The 18,671-nt window shown below is 47.4% G+C and overlaps 1 protein-coding gene across 3 annotated transcripts; it reads right to left on the reverse strand.

Annotated features, from left to right (window-relative positions):
- Window positions 1-285: 285 nt before the first annotated feature.
- On the reverse strand, window positions 286-18,664 carry LOC116439414 (C-type lectin domain family 4 member E-like). Of its 3 annotated transcripts, XM_032098910.1 has the most exons (7): window positions 18,576-18,664; window positions 5,389-5,505; window positions 3,486-3,605; window positions 2,419-2,511; window positions 1,941-2,092; window positions 1,600-1,721; window positions 286-898 (listed from the first exon to the last, which is right to left on the reverse strand). In XM_032098910.1, exons 3-7 carry the CDS (start codon window positions 3,571-3,573, stop codon window positions 751-753), a joined length of 603 nt encoding a protein of 200 aa, XP_031954801.1. In that variant the 5' UTR covers window positions 3,574-3,605; window positions 5,389-5,505; window positions 18,576-18,664; the 3' UTR covers window positions 286-750. The 3 variants fall into 3 exon arrangements, with proteins under 3 accessions (XP_031954801.1, XP_031954800.1, XP_031954799.1); XM_032098909.1 differs by lacking the exons at window positions 3,486-3,605; window positions 18,576-18,664 and adding an exon at window positions 8,299-18,569 and having other exon boundaries at window positions 1,600-1,703; XM_032098908.1 differs by lacking the exons at window positions 3,486-3,605; window positions 18,576-18,664 and adding an exon at window positions 8,299-18,567.
- Window positions 18,665-18,671: the final 7 nt, after the last annotated feature.

Raw genomic sequence — 18,671 nt, forward strand, 5'->3', positions numbered from 1 at the left:
CAGCAGGTATGAGGAAGAAATTCTTTTCTGTAAGGGTTGTGAGGCATTGGCACAGGTTGCCCAGAGAAGCTGTGCATATCCCATCCCTGGAAGTGTTCAAGGCCAGGCTGGATGAGGCTTTGAGAAACCTGCTCTAGGGGAAGGGGTCCCTGATCAAAACCTAGACGTTGAAAACTGATGTTCCTTAAAGGCTCCATCCAACCCAAACCATTCCATGATTCTAGGACTATACCCCCACAGCTTAGAGATGGGGGGAAAAAGAGATACAGAGACATGGCACAGAGCATTTTTCCATTGGTCTGATATTGTATTTCCTCTTGTACAAGAATTCAGAATTTGTTCAGCAAAACCAGGACAACTGGAGTAAATTCTGTGTGACTCAACAAAAGCAAACACCTCTGCTCAAGGAGACAAAGGAAATTGCATCTCTGGACATCTGCCTTCCATTCCTGTGGCTTCGTCCTGGAGAAGTCCATCTCTTTCCAGCCAGTGGCTGCTGGACCCACTCAGAGAGAAGAGGACACAAGAACACAGGACCTGCTTTGATAAGCCTGAGCCTTCCTGTGTTCCCTGAGCCACTACATGCACTGGGGATGCTGGACAAAGCTCATTTCACTTCCACACACGTGGTCCCACCCAGCGCAGTGTAGATGTGTCAGGGCTCCCCACCCCTCCCAGCACAGCCCAGTGCTCTTCCCAGCTCGCTGCTCAGCTCCCAGATTTACTCAGGACAGGGATAGGATATTTCAATCACACAGTTACTGCTGCAGCTTCGCAAATTCGATGATGCAAAAGATCTGATCTGACATCATTCCAGTTGTTGGGAGATAGTCCAGGAACATGCATTACAGTGCAGTTCTCATCTGTGGCGTTACTTGGTTCTCCTTCCCGCCAGAACCTGGGACAGAGACAGGCTTGTTACTGCCAGCATCCACTGTAAAGCACTGTGGAAAAGGCCACAGCACAATGCAGGACTTGAAGGGAAGAGACAGAAGTTGCCTGTGCTGATTCATGGACAGAAGCAGTGCCCTTCCTCCCACTCCATATCCCACTGGCACCAGTGTCATGTGGAAACCTGCCTCCTTCCTACAGCCTTCCAGCACAACAGGGCCCTGCCCCACCCTGCTGCTGGGGAACTGCCCACCACCACTCACCCCATGCACTTCCCACCCAGCAGAGGCCCATGTTGGCCTCCAGGACAAGTTTGTTCTCCAGAAGACACAGCAAGGACAGTCCCGATGCTCTCTCGCTGTGCCCCATCTCTCCCTGCATTTCAGCACAGGCCATTCCTGTGCATGTAAATGCAGTGCAGCTCAGGCAAGCCTGGTCATCTCTGAAGGGTACTTGCTGCTGGCAAGATGCAGCTTTTTCTATGCCTAATGCATTGATTTCCAGGTCACAGGCAGTTCATTCATAACCAATAACCAGCACAGACGAGCCCATGTGAACCTGGTGTCCTCTTCTGCTGCACCTTTGATCTCTCACAAGGAAGCATGGTGAGAACCCCTCTCTCATGCACCAGCAAAACCTCTCACATCTCCCCTGCTTTCTTTCCCTACCAGGAGTCACACCAAACACTCTTCATCCAGAGATACTCACGCTGCTGTCACATTATATGGAGTCTTGTCCACCCACTGCCACTGTCCCACCTTCTCCGCAAACAGACCGATGTGGAAATTCTCTCTTTTTGGATTTCGTTTTATCTGCTCAGAGAGGAAATCCTGGCAATCAGAGAGAGTGCAATGTCCATGAGGGGCAGGACTGAGCACAGGGAGGCATCAGGAGTCCACCCTGCTGGTGGCAGAGGGGAGCTGGTGCTGCAGGGGTGCAGCCAGGACCTTCCCCCTCCCCTGCAGGACAAGGAGGGGCTCCGAGTGCCCTCCAGGGCCCAGCACGGTGTCTCTGGCTGCTGGGTCCCTCTCGCAGCTCTGTGCACCCACCTGCTCTGCCTTGCTGTTGATCACCACCAGCTGGGAGCCCATCCCAGTGCAGTTCTGCTCACTCTCAGCCCATGCCATCTTATCAGTGGACAGGAAATAGCAGCTTCTTTGAAACCTTCTCCAGCCCTTTGGGCAGCACATCCAGCCTCGGTCTGCACAGGGAGAGGACACAGAGATGAAGGCTACTAACAAGAGATGGTGATTGCAAAGATCCAAGTCTTCCAGGCACAGTGCTCATGTACTCCTTGCTGACTTTTCCTGAGAGAAAGAGCTTGAAAAAACAGGGATAGTACAGACATTTCTTCCCATTGCTTTGGGGTATGACCAGTGAGCTTTGTGTACCCAAAGCCGTTGGTGGTCCTTGTAAGGGGATCTCAGGTCTCGACAAAGTTCTTCTGGTGATGTGCTTTGACCTGTCCTGCTACAGCCTCCTTTAGGCCTTTAGCCCCAAGGAACAGGGGACATTGCAAGTACTGACCTGTGCCTTGTGGCAGCGCTGAGTTGCACTCCCACTCTGAGAACTGCTGCTGCAGGGCTGTGGGCTGGTCACTGCTGTGGCAGAAGGGAACCACTGCAAAGGGAGAGGAAAGGCAGCAGGATTATCCCTTCCTCCCAGCTCCTCACACAGCATCTCTGGCCTTCGCTCTCCTTCCACCATTTCCCCACCAAGCATTGTCCCACCTGTCACCTCTTCAGGCCCAAACAAGTGCCACAGCTGCTTTCCCAGCCAGAAAGACACCTTCTTCCAAGTCAGACAGCAGAAGGACCCCTGGAAGCACATCTCCCAGAGGACATGCCACACACGGCAGCACTGATCCCACCCAACCACAGCCACTCTACCATGCACATACCTACAGCCCAGCTGCCAGTCTACCAAGCAGCCCTTCAGTGTCACACTTTGTCTCTTCCCAAACTACACATCAACAGTCATTTGGAGGAGTGACCCATCAGCTGGGCCTGTTCCATCAGCAACAGACAGTCCAGCTGAAGGTAATCACATACAGCTGGAGCTGCTGAAACCGGGCTGGAGCAAAAACTCCTAGCATTTACTAACCCCCAGTGTGTGGGGAATAATGCACTGTTGGTGACAGGCCACATCCACAAGCCCAAGGACTCATTAGTAACTCAAACACTCAGGAGTATTGATTAGGAGCTGATCAGGGTGTGCTTAGCAATACAGATGTCTGTTTTTATCAATCATTTCATTTAGAAATATTTTTACTTGTGAGCAGGACAATCATCATGGTCCCAGCGCCTGCTTAGTGAATTGCTGTAATGGAAGAAGGCTCAGAGGAGATGGGCAAGGGCGATGCCTGGCTGAGCACCCCCGTTGCCAATAAAGGTGACATTATTGCTACACAAGGAGACTGAGAGGAGAGTTGGCTTTTGGTTTAGTGCAGCTGATGGAATTGAGCAGCTGTGGAACTGTTCATCCCTGCAGGGACCAACAAGGAGCAGTGTCTTCCTCAGCCAAACCAGCACAGGGCCAGTGTATACCTTAAGTCCAAAATAGTGTAAGAAACTGAATGACTGACAAAAACATACCTGAAGAAAGCAATGGGCCCTGAGCTGGCCTTAACTCCCCTATTTTGTCTTGGTATTTGGGGACACTCAGTGTCTTGATGTCCAGCATACTCCAGAACTATGTCCAGTTTTTGGCCCATCCTAATAAGAAGGATATTGAGTTGTTGGAGCATGTCCAGAGAAGGGTAATCGAGGTGGGGAAGGGTCTGGAGCTGAGGGAGCTGGGGGTGTTTATCCTGAAGAAAAGGAGGCTCAGGTGTGACCTTATCACTCTCTATAACTCCCTGAAAGGAGGTTGAAGCCATGTGAGGGTCAGCCTCTTCTCCCAGGTAACAACCAACAGGATGAGATGAAATGGTCTGAAGTTGTGCCAGGGAAGATTTGGATATTAGTAAAAGCTTCTTCACTGAAAGGTGGCCAGGCATTGGAACAGGCTGCTCAGAGAAGTGGTGGAGTCACCATTCCTGGTAGTGTTCAAAAGACGTGTAGATATGGTGCTTGGAGACATGGTTTAGTGGTGGGCTTGGCAGTGGTTGGTTAACGGTTTAACTACATGATCCAAGCTGTCTTTTCCAAAATTAATGGTTCTATGATCCCATGCTTGTATGACCAGCAATTAAAATCATGTTTGTATTGTGATCCATCTGTGCATTGCAATGGCCACTCTCTGCTACGTGCAATTTGTACTGGTGTTTCATCTAAATGCTCTATCGCTCTGCTAAACCAAAATCCTACGTAGCATCAATTAAGTTGGATAAGTAAATTTTCATTAAAAAAATTAAACCTTCCATGTGTATCAGAAGGTACGAGATTCTAACATCCCAGCCTAAAACTCCCCAACCATTTAGCTGAGTACTGTGAAAGGTTATACATTTGGGAACAAAGCAATACAAACTTCTGGGACACAGACCCTAATGGCAGCAAAAGGAAAAGCAGTGATTTATTGTAAATAGATGCCTCTTCCAGAATCCATCATGGTTACTGGCAATTTGTGCAAACATGCCACGAATTATCTTTAATAGAAAATGTGTATTGAAACAGTGATCACAATCTGCACAAACAGCATGTCCAGGAATAACTTCCATTGAATTATTCTGCAATCAATCCTAAAAAGTTGTGAGAGTTAATTAACTGCACTGTGCAGTTAATCCTGGAGATGCCAGGACTGTGAGAAAACATTTTTTCCACTAGAACACAAAGCATATCCGAGCACTTAAAGAGCCTAAGTGCAGATTCAGCTGCCTGTATAGACACTTGTGCTTCTGTCTCCACTTTTTCCCATCTGCCAAATGTAACTGAGTTCTTGTTGTGGGGAATGAAGGTAGAGAATTGTTCCACAGTTCCAAAAAGGCCATGCAAGATTGGAACGCACAATCTGGGCACACTGACAAGCCCTCAGGGTAAACAGTGGAAGATCTGGGGGACGTACGCAGACATACAAAGTTAGGGCAGGAAAACCTGAGACCTTACACAAAGCCCAGACAGCCATTCTGAAGTTCTGAAAACTGTCAAGCTTTAAGTAGAGCAATAGACCAGAGACTTCCAGAAGCCCCTTCCCACCTAACTCTTTCTGTCATTCTAAGAAAGAGGATGGGTGTAGCAGAACCACCTGGCACAGTGCTGGGGTAGCCCTAGCTCCCACATACCAGCTGGCCATAACATCTGGTTTGGCTGGCCTACAAGAGAGAGGTTTGTGTCATGTTGCAGCCGTGCCCTTAAATTCCCAATGTTTAAGTAGTTAGGAAAGATTTTGTTCCTAAACAGACCTTACAAATATTCAACATTTGGGTTTTCCGCGCCCAGGTGTTGGTGCTAGTAAAAGGCCCCTCTGGTTGGAAGATATTCCCCTCTGGGCTCAGATTTCTCTGCTTTTCTCCCAGCACTCCCCCAGACCTCTCCCTTGTAACCTCCTGCACATACTCACCGAAGAGGATGACAACAAGGGCAATGCACACCAAGAAGAGCAGCAGTGAGATCAGCCATGGCAGCCAGAGTGGGTATTTCTGAGGATGGTGCTCAGGCTTCTTCGTCTCAGGAGGTACTAAAAGTGAAGGAACACACCAAACAAAACACCACAGTCAACTATGGGTCCGTCAGTCCACACCCCAAGGATGTACTACTCAAGGGAGAGCTCCTCAAAAGAAAGCAAAAGAAGTTTCACTTCTGATGTGTGAAGTTACATGGTTTGGGAGAAGGGCAGACTGGGACAGAGCAGGGAATGTCTGTGGTTTCTGGAGAAAGTCAGATTCAGTGATGTGTTCCCAACCCAGCCAGTGAGCCAACAAGGCTAATTGTTGGTGTTTGGGGGTGAGCCTTTCACAGAGCCTCAAAATCTGCAGTGAAACAATGTCTTTCTAGATTGAGCCCAAAGCTGCCAAATGCAACATTGCTCAAACCATGATACTTGAGACATACATGGGAAGATTTCATCTCCACAGACTTCTTCCCAGAAAACTTTTTCTGCCTGCTTCAGTTCCTTCTTAGTTTTTTTTACTTCCTATGCAGAAGGCTGGTGTAATCTGAGTGAGGATGGGAGACAAAAAATGTGCAAGGCTATGATGGCACATCATCATTGAGAGATTAAAAGATATATTTTTCCCTTCCATCTCTGCTTTCCAAGTCAGGCTTCAGAGATTTGCTGGAATAAAACTAGGTTGTGCTAGGCTGGATATTTGGGGAGAACAGAGGGCTGTGTCCAGCAGCTTGAGTAAAGTACTCAGATTACGACTTGCCAGGACCTGTCTTTTGTCTAGAGGGCTTTTGCCAGTACTGAGGAGGTTTGGGAGCAGGCAGGAGAGCAGATCACAGGGAAGGAGAAGCAAACACTAGTTAGGGGATTGTTCTAGCTTGTGGCAGGTACACAAGCCAGGGCAAACAGGAGGATAAAGAGACACCAGCACTCACTTCAGGACAGGAGTAAAGAAGTTTTGAGAGAGACTGATATTAACAATAAGATTTAGAGAGCCTTCATTCGTTGTTCAGTATGAAACTCCCAGGTCTGTCAGCAGCAGTTTGTACCTGCCAGACATGCCTAGTAAGCAAGACTGTCAGAAACCTGCTCTTTGTGGAAGCCTTCTGACTACTTCCCAAAGGCTTGGGAGAGACTGCTACAGCAGGGCAAAAGGCATCATCTTTCATTATCTGGAGAGAAAACAAGAGTAGATAGGCAAGATCCAGGTTTCCCTGGTCAAATCATGTTTTTCTAGCCAGAGCTTTTGCCTTGGGGAAAACAAGGAACTGGCTCATGATCCGGAGTCCAGCCACCTACTGCAGACAATAGCTCTAACCAGTCCAAACGATTTTTTTGATATGCAGCACATCCAGAGATTGACTCTTCAACCCGTGCCCAGTCAGACCTGAGCATCCCACACTCACAGCCAGGTGGCACAGGGAGCACTGCCTGCTGTGCACCTCAGCAACACAACTGAAGTGCAGTAATCTTGTGCACACTCAGTGGTTTGAGCTCCCTGCAAAATGCTTTCCACAGCTGGTCTGTGCTCTGTAATGTGTCCAGCATGATCCCAGCACAACAGACTTGATGTCTTTGGAATAATCATTTGGAACACAATGGGGAACTTCCACCACCCCCACCTCACCACAGCGGAAATGCTGACTACATCCAGAACCAACTAATCTTGGTGCACTGAAAACAGTGAGCTTTCAAGTCAGACAGGACTATGTACACTCTTTATTTCCATGATTCATGCCTCAGAGCAAGCAAGGAATAACCTGGAGCTGCTGCCTGCTCTGTTTGGGATTGTAGAACTGAGGTAAAGCTGTAAATAGGCAAGCTAATACCCTTAGGCAGCAGTAATTATTTATTTCATTTTTAACAAATTGTTATTCATTGATTTATGCACACATACTTTTACTGTCCTGGAACCTGCTGTTGTGTAGGGTCCTGTATGTCAGGGCAGAAGTGGCAGAAGCAGTGAGTCTTACATAGAACATCTCTGTGGGTTCCTACTTGTGGCATAATGACTACAGAGTACATACTAATCAGAATGTGCCTTAAATTTGCACAAAATCTAGTAAAAGAACCATTTTACCACTGTGGTTTTTAATAGGAAAAAAAATTGTTTGCTTGCTGTGTTAACTGTTTTTCAGGAGTGGAAGACATCAATTAGAGAGTTGGATCTCCCTCCAGATCTTAAATAATTCTTCTTCTATGTATACAACAGTGTTCAAGTTTTGGGTCTCTCTTCCCCAAGGACCATTTCTCAATCAGCCATGGACAATGGGGTTATGTTTCTGCAACCAGTACCACTTGTCATGAAGCTGCAGAGTACAACTGACTTTACCGTAAGCAGGCATGTCAATTCTCTGCTCCTACCCTCTCCACAAGCAGCAATCTGCAGTCTCACTCAGAGGCAAGAGCAGCCAGGGCTTGGGCTTATTTGCTGCCATTTGCTGCTTTGGAAGTCCTTCCACCTTTATGACAGACCAGATTGTTTGTAATAAACCAGTCTCTACTGTTGGTACTCAGCATGGTCCAAAAACGTCTCTTTCAAGACTACATAACATGTAGGGGACTGAGGGAGCCCAAATACATTCCTTAATGAATGCCCACTTGAACATTCTGCTCTACTGTTTGTGCTCCTGGTAGTCAGCCTTGTTCATGTTGCAACTACAATTCACCTTTCCTCTTGGAGACGTTTCTCAAGACTCCTATTTCAAAACTCCTTCAGTCTCCTGATCATTTAGCTCCTTTTTCTCACCAATCCACAAAGATCAGGTAGGAACCAGAGTCATAGAAGGAAAAATCTCCATTCCCTTGTCTTCAACCCCACTCCCTCCAGCTCCCTTTCTCCCAAATAACCCATTCATTCCTTACCTTTGACCACTGGAGCCGGTGATTCATTTCTGAACTTCACCTCGGCATAGGTGATTTCTGATGCCATTTAATCACAGTGTGACCCTTTCCTTAGTTTTGCCACATAAAAGATGGTCCTTTTAGGTCCTTGTTTCCAGAGGGTGACACCAATAGGTTACTGAGCCTTTCCCATCTGTTTACTCACCCTCTGCCCATCAAAGAAGGCTCTGACAAACACTGGAAGCACTGGCGATAACCTGAGAATTTCTGGGAGCTCAGAAATGCTCCAAAGAGACTTTCAGTTTCTTAGCCCACGAAATCAGTCCTGGCACTATGGAAGCTCTCGAGACAGAAAAGAAAAATGAGAACCAACTAAAAAGGAAGTTGTACTCCTTCCCCATATCAGATTCTCAGCTGATAGGCTTCCTTTTCAAGACATTTATAGGGTTGGGTTTTTTTCCTCTTTTTAACTTTTTACTTAATTATCTCCCCTTCCCATATTTTCATGCCTTTCTTTGTCTGTTAGTAAGTCTACCACTGCTCTCATGCTTGCAGCTATCATGGGTCCTAGCCCAGTTTAACCTACAGTCCAGTACAAAATGCATTCTGCACTACTTGTCCCTCGTGGTTAAGCTGGATTTGCTACATCAAATGTCGCAGCTATGTCTCACTCTTCCAAGTCAGTCCCAGTTGGAACCTAGCACTAGAACAAATCTCAGACTGGGAAATGTTCCTGTAGAAGTGAGACTGGGGAGTTGCAGCCTTAGACAGAGCAATAAAAATAATCAGAAGGTTGATATATCCAAGAAGAAACAGAAGGATCAGGCTGGGGTCAGGGAGGAGAACAAAGAAAGTGGAACTTTTAAAAAAAATTATGTTGATGGTCCGAGAGATTATTGGGAAGAGTACACACAGAAAGTTTTCTATTAAAACCTGATTCACAGCCTGTGGAAGTTCAGAGCAGTGCTTGCTTCAGGCTCCACTTCAGAGGCTGAAAAGGGATAGTTTACATTTTTCTTCTGCTTTTCCAACACTGTTTTTTATTTATCTCCCTTATCTACTTTCTGGTAAAGACCTCTGATATTACCTTGGGGAAAGTGTCAGTGTTTAGTCTGATTTCAAGCTGAAGCAGATCTTGAAAGGAGACAAGGGAAATGGCTGCTGAGGTACATTCTAAATCAGACTTCTGAGAACAGATGCCTATAAGTCAGGCAGGGTAAGAAGGGTTCAATCAGCAGATAGGACTCAGGTTTGGGTAGAAGGGACCTTCAAAGACTATCTTCTCCAGCCCACCTGCCATGGGCAAGGACATCTTTCACTACATCAGGCCACTCAAAGCCCCTTCCAACCTGGCCCTAAACATTTTCAATTAAGGGGAATCTGCAACTTCTCTGGGCAACCTGTTCCAGTGTCTCAGCGCCGTCATTGTAAAGAATTTCTGCCTTATATCTAATCCAGATCTGTTTTTTTTCAGTTTAAACCCATTACCCCTTATCCTACCACTACAGATGCTGTTAAAAGGTCTCTCTCCATCTTTCTTACAAGCCCCCTCTAAGTACCAAAAAGCCACAATGAGGTCTCCAAAACAACCAGAAGGATGAAACTGGTTAGTTTGGCTAGCTGGAATTCCCTTAAGGCAGAGCAGAATGAGCTGCTCACAGGACATCCACAGAGCACAGAGGGTACACAGGGCAGAGCTGGAGTTGAGATAGGGCACTAGAAGGAAGAAGGTGCACCAGACAACAGAGGAGAACAGCGTGGCAGAAGATAAAGGGAATCTGAACACAGATAATGGAGAACTGCCCCTATACAGAGTGGGGCATATGGAACTTTACCAAGGACCCTCCTCGTGTCTTATGTGTCCTGAGCTAACTTCTCCTTTATGTATTGTGTGCAAAGAGGGAGACTTTTACACAAGAACAACAACAGCTGCAGGAGAGAAGCCTGGTGCCTCAAGAGGATGCATGCTGCCTGCTTCTTTTTCCAACATCCTTCCAGCACTATCCTTTGTCTTCAGGCTTGGCCCTCTCACTGGAATTAAGCCTCTCTAAGTATCTGCTGAAATCTAGTTAAGCCCTCAAATTTCTTGTTGAGAATTTAGCGCAATCCTCTGCATGCTTCCTCCTGTCCCCACCCAACCAAGCCACAGCAGACTGAGTCTCATGGGGAAAAAGCTTATTTCCTGGCAGGGTTTCAAGATTTCCACTGTGAAGAAACAGGAAACACCATCAGCAGACAGAGAAGGAAGTTACAGAGCTTCATGAGTTTTTTCCATTGAAACACATCTCCAAACATAGCTGAGGTATTTCAAATGCAAATTCAGGCTCTAGCTGCTCCTTTTATTAGATTACATTAGGCTGCACTCAAACATCAGGAGACAGCTCAATTCTTCTTTCTCAGCCATCAGAGCTGTTGCTTGCTGTCAAAATTCAACCCTGAATCATACTTCCATAGGATGCAGTGCTGAGCCAGTGTGTAATAACAGCCAGGTGATATTCCTGAGTGAAAAATTTGTCCTTTGAACTTTGTATGCACTGATGGCATGTAAATGAGTGGGAGATATGAACAATTGGACCCTGCAGTTAGTTGTGGTGCTGAAAAAATAATTAAAAAAAAAATCTTGCCTGAAAACCCCCAAAACTCACACTTTGCTGCCTTGTAGTCCCACTGCTGTTCCTCAGTTACTCCCTTCCCCCTCCTCCTGTGTTCTGCTCACTCCCTTGTCCTTCCACAATAGCTGTGTTTCCCCACAGATGTCTTCCAGCTCAGCCCTACCCCACACTGCCAGGTGCCTCCCATGCTCTCAGCTCCCACGTGCCTCACAAGCCCCAGCTCCTTCCTGGGACTCCCACAGTCCTGCTTTCCCTCCTTACTTGTGCTCCAGCTGCTGGTTGCTCTGCAAGCTCCATGGGCACCATTTGTCCCAAAGAGAAGGCAGCAGAGGCACCAATGCTCTTTCTCCCCTACGTGTCAATGAGGTTGGAATAAGGTAGTATCTGCAAGCCTCTCACCCCACAGCCAGCATCATCCTATTTAGCAAGCAGGTCCATGTAAGCAGAGGAAACAGTGCCATTGCACATGCATTACTTCTTTTGAAAATCCAGCTGAACCGTTTGAGTTAAATTCAAATTTATCAGCAAGGAGTAGAACTCAAATCCTAAGGCTGTGACCCCACACATTCCAAAAGAAATCCCATTTTTAAATTGAGCACAGCTGTGGTGGAAGCTGCAGGGAAGTGAGACACTTCTTACAAGCCAGTTTGAATAGAGAGGGGCAGCTGAAGGAATTGAGCTGAAGGCTTGTGAGTCATCACAAGTGACATGGAGGTTACACAGGGACATCACATTGGCCCCCCAAATACCTAGACCCTGTTTAGAAGATTTGACAAGAGGCAAAATGAAGCTGACATGACTAAAACGTCTACCCAAAGAGATTATCAGTATGCATTTTTCAACAAGCTGACCTTGCATCCAAATGAGGAAAATTGAAAAGAGCGTGACCTCCAGTAAGTGCAAAACCATAACAAAGCAAAGGTGTCAGAACTTCCTTGAACCCTTTACATTTGATATATTGCCTTGAGGGCAACTGAAGAGCAGGGTATAAAATAAGCAGTCAGAGAGAACAAGGATATCAAAACAAAGCTAAATTAATTATTTGTCACAATGGAATAAACTGGTGAAATTCACACACGAGAACCCTTGTTTTGTAGGGGACCAAACCAAAGGATCTGTCCAAAATAAAAGTGATTGTGCAAAAGGTATGGAATTAGCAGGTCTGGGCAAGATGGTCCCAGGGATTCTCAGGAAATTCAAAGGTGAAACAGTTGCTGATAGCAGAGGGTGGCCTTTTGCCTTAACCTATCTTTTAATCAACAAATCCCAGGCAGGCAGGGAACATATCAAAGAAGGGGAAGGGGAGAAGTCTGAGGGAGATTTAGGAGATTAAAAGTTTGACATCTCTAGTGGCCAGGTTAATATAACAAAAGAATGAATTAATGGACGTGTATTAGTACGATGTACTTTGGGGAGAGTCCATATAACTCTTGTAAGGAAATGCCTGCCTCTTGCAGGTCTTCGCCTACAGTCCTGGCACCACCTGCTCTTATGGCCCTTCTAGCTAGCACAGTCTTCCAAGTCACTTAGATAAAAGCCTAAACCAAATCCAGGCTTTATGTCCCTGCACCCAGGTGAGAAGAGCATTAGAAGTGAATATATGCCACCTTCTTGGTCTTCCCTCTCCATACCACCTTGCTCCTCCTCAGGGATTAAGGCTATGGAGCAGAGCAGCAAAGGGAAGAGCATAAAAAGGCACTGGAACACAGAGAGTGGGAACCCAAGGCAGTTGATAAGGGGTGTCAGATACCACATCAAAGGGATTCAGGCAGCAAGAGCTTCTTGAGAGCTCCTGAGGGATTTGGCTGGTTAGAGAGCACCTAGCCGTAAGTGATCCCGTTGTGTACCCTGCTGCATGGAACTGCTTAGGGCAGGGAGGGGCAGGATGCTGCAGTTTGTACTGCTCCAGGGGACAGTGCGGGAGCACAGCAGCCTTCCGGGATCTGAGAGAAAGGCACCCTCTGCCCTTCTCAGCCAAGGCTGACACTGGCCAGAGCTGCAGGGAGAAGACACCCCTTCTGGAAGGCAGTAAACCCCTCTAATGATAGAAGGCGAACCAGGGTTCCATACAGGTTGCTAGGAGACCAAGGAAAAAATGGCTTATATGGAGATGTGAAAGCACAGGAAGAAGGCATTTGAGCATCCAGGCATGAAGAGGAAACAGGAAAGCAGTGAATGGACAATGGGAAATGGGAGTGAGAGCAATGAGTGGGGTGGATTAAACAGAAGGCAGTACTGTGAAGCCACACAAGTTTCTGGCAGGTGGCAGCACTTCACCACAGGCAGGCCTGAGTCAGCAGAAACACACGGAATCCTGAGCAGAACCACCCAGAGCATCACGAATACATTGCCAGAGATCAGCAGCTCCCCAAAATGCTGTGGTTACAGTTCCACGCGGAACACAGGGGAACGAAAGAAAAGTAGGAGAGATGAAAAGAAATGTTCTTCCCCAAAACGGTTTGTGCATTTCTCCCCTGGCCACATCCCTGCCAAGTTTTAGTGAGGGCTGAAGGTTTCAAGCAGAAGAGATCATGTCCTGAAGTTACCTGAGCTGAGAGAGCTCAAACTCAGTGAGAATCGGGAAGGGAAAGTCGTGTGCTCACTGTAGTGTGATGACAGGTTACCAAAATCCTTCAGGTATAAGGGAAGGAATAAGAGAAGGAAGAATGTGATCCAGAGAATCTTTAAAGAGACAAGAAACCCCAACTTGCCTCTTAACATACGTAGCATTAACAGAGGATTTTCTTCAGAAGAGCAAAGACATGTTTTATTTATTTCCCCTAATTAACAGATTACCAAATCAAAGCCGACAGAGGGCACATTCAGATGCAATTACCTCAGAGCTTTGGTTTATGCCATTACTGGGAACATTGCACCTTTGCCTCCTTCCTTTTTTGGATCTGAGTCACAAGTCTCAAGGCTATAAATTGTTGGAGATCAGATCCAGATACTGCAGTTGCTTGCCACAGTACCACATCTGACTTCAAACCTGGGCCAGATCCAAGTCCTGGTCAGACCCTAGTGGGCTGTTTACAGAGGTGGGGCTGTGAAGTTTATCTTCTTAGAGTGAGCACATGGAAGTCACATGAACAAGTTGTGGCCACATAACACCTCCCCACAGAAGCAATTCTTCATGCTTCATTTCCAGTTCTGTCTAAGGATCACACAGATCTCCACAGCCTTGTATTCAGTTTGGCTACTCTCTGCCCTTGAACTCCCTCTCTTGAAGGGGGAATGGGGGGAGTGGAAAGAAAAGCACAAAAATAGAAAACAACTACAGTCACCACCCAAGTATGGGGGCTGTCACATAAGGTCACCCAGACCCATGCTGTAACCTCAGGACCACTCTCATTGGAATTTAAACTGTTTCCCTCCACATCCCCTCATCCTCTCCATGTATGTGAAGGGAATGCAGTAAAAAACCTAATAGGAAGGTGTTGGGGAGAGCCATACTGATTAGGGTGTCCCAGCAAGTGATACTGGAATAGCAGCACAAACCTCCCCGGCACTGCAGAGCTCCCTCACCCCCTCCCGTCCTGAAAGACGGATTTATCAGGAAGACTGCAAGTGGCCTGTGCTGCCCCTTACCTTGTAGCCAAGGTGGCCCCGCAGGCCATTTGCAGCCTCCCAGCCTCATGATGGCCAGCAGTGAGGTGAGGGGACACCACCTGCCTCCAGAGCAGCCATCCCATGTGTCCAGTCAGGATAGGACAAAGCAAAATCCATCTGTAAACAGCCATGGAAAGCTGAACTAAACCCAGGGAGTACAGTCAGCTCAACCAAACACTCCTTGGCACCTCATTAATGAAACATGATGGAGAAGTTTTAATTCCAAGGCAGGGAGGCCTCAAGCTTTGGGGTTCAACTGAATGCAGGAGCCTCCTCATGACACAGATGTCAACACAGTCAGATGGGGAAGGGCAAATTTTTCTTTTGAAGAGCACACTGTCCAGGTGCCTGTGTCACCCATTTTTACCAACCCAGGACACTGAAGTCAGCACAGCGAAGCAAAGGGTGGGCAAATGGCATTCCAGATGCCAGCCTCCAGCACAGAGCTGGCACTGACCCAGAGGGCAAAGGGCCCCTGCTGCTGACTCCCTGCCAGCTGGGACTGACGAAGAGGGCAAAGTGCTTCTCGATGACTCACGCTGGCCTGCAGCACCACAGCCCACAACTCTTAGACTCTGCCTCCAGATCACAGTTATTTGCCTATTTAGTATTTTAAGACTGGACAGGACAGTCTCAGCACACCATCCTGGTCCTCGCAGAGCCTCTGCCCTTTCTGAGGTGAAGGATGACTGTCAGATCTCAGCATTCCTCTTCACTGACCAATCCCCCATGTCAGACATCTCACCACACTGCTGGCCCAGCAAGAGACCCACCTCACCACAGGTGAGCACAAAAGCTGTGCTAGGAAATACTTCAGACTGGAGGTATCTCATTCAAACCTTGCTCAAATCAGAACTACTTCTGGAGCTAGACTGGGCTACCCAGGGCAGGTTATCTGCTCATAGTAACCCTGTTTCTGCATGGGATGTATGCTTAAGGGCTTATCCTGGTTTTCTACCCAAAAAGGGTCATTTCCATGGTAGTGACTTCAGCTTTAGGTACTGGTGACAGCAGCCCCTAACTCTGGGCCAGACATACAGCTGTATCTATAGCCACTTAGCATATATTCTCCAAAGAAATTGCTCTCCTACCCCTTATCTCTCACTGGAATCCAGCTCCTTGTCCCTGCCAGCTAACCAAAAGGATTGTTTGTGTAGCACTACTGACATAGCATCTCACACATCTTTGAACAGTTTGCTTAACACCATAAACACGGACTCATGGAAAAGTGCTTAGCCATCACTTTTAAAAAGACTAGGAGGAATTCCATTCCTTTGGGCCACACTTTAAAGACAGCAGACATCCATACCTGTATGCACACCGACCACAAGAGGGGATGTGTGCCTGCCCTGGGTCAGCTCAGTTCCAAGCCCTACATTATGGTGTCTGTGCATAAGGGCACTGAAGCACAGAGGGCAGTAGGACAGCACGACACGGCAACATTTGGAAGCATCACTGCCATCATTGCCAAGCTATCAAACTACAAATCGCCAGCTGCGATTTCATTTCAGAGGGCAGCCCACCAGTGCTAGCCAGGTCTCAGGTTATGTCTGCCTGCATCCCACCTGCCACCCTCTCGACTGCTGGGCACCCAGCCGGCCCCTGGAGACGGCGGCTGAGCCCAGGGATTGCGGGAAAGCCCGCAACAAAGGGTTTCGGCAGCAGATGGCAGCACACGGTCACGGGTGAGACTGAGTTTAACACTGGTCCCGGGCGTCACCAGCCTAGCCAGACTCTCGGATCAGGCTTGGGAGGGCAGGGAGCGCCACACCTCTGTACATGCCTAACACACTAGGCTCAACACAAAGGCTGCAAGTTACAGGCGGCTCCCTCCTTTAGGCAGTGTCTCTTCAGACTGCTTCAAGGCTTGAAAAGCCAGTCGACTAAGCAAGGCAGCTGCCTCTGCCTCAACACGCAGGAGCTGCCATCCTGCAATGCCTGGGAAAGAAAAGGGAGAGCAGGCCACTGGAAGTTACCTGTCTGGCCTGCCCCAAACAAAAGTGATGCAAGAAATCCACCACAGGATCCCAGCAGTGACTGGAAAACATAGCTCTGGTCAGGAGCCACTACACGGTCCAGCTGTTGCTCTCTGATCTTCCTATGCTCAGCTTCAAGGAACGTCCATCAGAGCCCCAGCTCTGGGTGGGGACATACAGCTATAGGCAATGGCAGGTGGCAAAATTAAGCTATCATCCTGCAATGTGCTTTCCCTGACCATTAGCACGGACAGAGCTATTACCTTGGAAGAAAGAGACCAGTAACAGTCTCCAGAGTGAGAATCTATTGTTCACATAATGTAACGAGCACTCAACAGACTACCTAGACCTTGAGGCATTACAATCTGTGTTAACCAGTTGGGCCACGGTGCTCTGCTTACCTACGTTAACAGCCCAGTTGCTCTTCCTCCTAGAACCTTGTAGGTTTATGCTGATTTAACAGGATGAGTTCAGATTCAGATCTTTTTACCTCATGATCAAAGGTCAGGAAGACCTTGGGGCTTTTGGTTTCCTGTTTGGTTTTTTTTTTATTTCCTCCAATGTACAACCCTTCCTCTCCATTTCTTCAGGAGTCCACACACAGCATCAAGGTTTTGTGAAATCTGGCAGGTTTGTGTCTGCAATCTGCACTGTGTGGCTGTGGCAAGAGCAGTTGCTGCATGGCTGTGAGACATGAAGTCACAGAATGTAGAATACAACTAATGGGAGAAGGGGTGGAGAAACACATCCCACCTCAACTACAGCTCCCACAGAAGAACTGACAACCAAAAACCAGATAAAACTGGGATCTTCCCTTTGACATTAGTTTCCTGATTCTATGTGCTACAGTCTGTCTCCCAATTGGAAGAAAGGGAAGAAGACTTGCACAAGACCCACTAAGCTGTGCATTCTACCAGGCCTTGCTGTGAGGAAAGGTATGATCTCCACACAGGACTAAGCTCTCCCTCATGAACTATTTCCCAGTCTTCTGTGCTTCTTTATGCACAAACAGAAGTATATCCCAGCACTTCCCTTAGGTGAACCTCATCTGAAAATCCTCCTGCTCTGGAGAAAGACTTTTTTAGGTTTTTCAACTCTTTTTGCTGCAAGTACCTACTGAAAGGTCTGAGAAGCTCCACCATAGCTTACGGGTAAAATGCTTCATCTTCTCCTCGCCAGGACCTATACAACATACCCATCCTATTCATCAAAATAGGGTCTTGCTCCTAAAGCTGAAAAAATGTCCTTTTTTTCCCAGCCACTACAGATACTAGAATGGTTTACAATTCAAACAGCTGATTTAAAAGGTTAAGACTTCTCATCTTTACCCAGGCCACAAGACTTCTGCTGTACTTTCAACACAGCCATATGCACAGCTTTGCTGTCTGGCAGAGGAACGTGGAGCAAGCATGCTGTGCAAGATGGCTGCAAGCAGCTTGACAGAACAATGTCAGGGCCCTGAGCATATTCTCCACTTCCTGGGGGATTGGCTGCCTGGACTGAGGTCCAGCTTAAGTAATAGAGGTCTTTGGCTTTGAGAAACCTCAGCAACATTGTCCTTATCATAGCCAAGTCTCTCACCTTTGGTCCCTGCCTGAGCTAGCACAGCCATACCTGGCCATGTCCCTGTCTGGCCACATACCCTGCTGATCTAAATCCTAATCCTGACCTGCTCTGATCTTTGTGCTTAGGTACATCAGGACTACTCCTTTGCTGGTGAGGCCACTGCCCCTGCCTGCCCTGCTATGACTCAGCTTCCTGCTTCCTCTCTTTCCAAGCAGCCTCTCCTTGCTGCCCCTAACAAAGGGCCCACTCAGCTCACCTTGCCCATCTCTGCAGTAGGCAGAGACTGTTTCCCATCTACCAGCACGGAAAGAATTGTTTCTGAAAATATCCACAGGCTGTAGAAGCCTTTAATGTCTGAAATGCTAAATATCAGGGCAACCAAGTTTTCTCACTTGCTTGTTTTATCCATACTCTTATCAAAGCCCCACAGTCAGGCCTGTTTCCATGTTGTTGATTCATGTTTGATATTGTGTGAGTTTTTTTATCCCATTTGGAACAGCCATGTCATTTTTGTGTCCTTCTTCCACACTCCTACCTCTTTGCCCAGACAGAGCCTGAACCCATCACTCCTGAAGTTGCTCTTGTCCAGTCTGCACGCCACAACACAAATGCAGGGTAAGTACGCTGTGAG

The sequence above is a fragment of the Corvus moneduloides genome, chromosome 2, assembly GCF_009650955.1.
Source record: "Corvus moneduloides isolate bCorMon1 chromosome 2, bCorMon1.pri, whole genome shotgun sequence".
Taxonomy (NCBI): domain Eukaryota; kingdom Metazoa; phylum Chordata; class Aves; order Passeriformes; family Corvidae; genus Corvus; species Corvus moneduloides.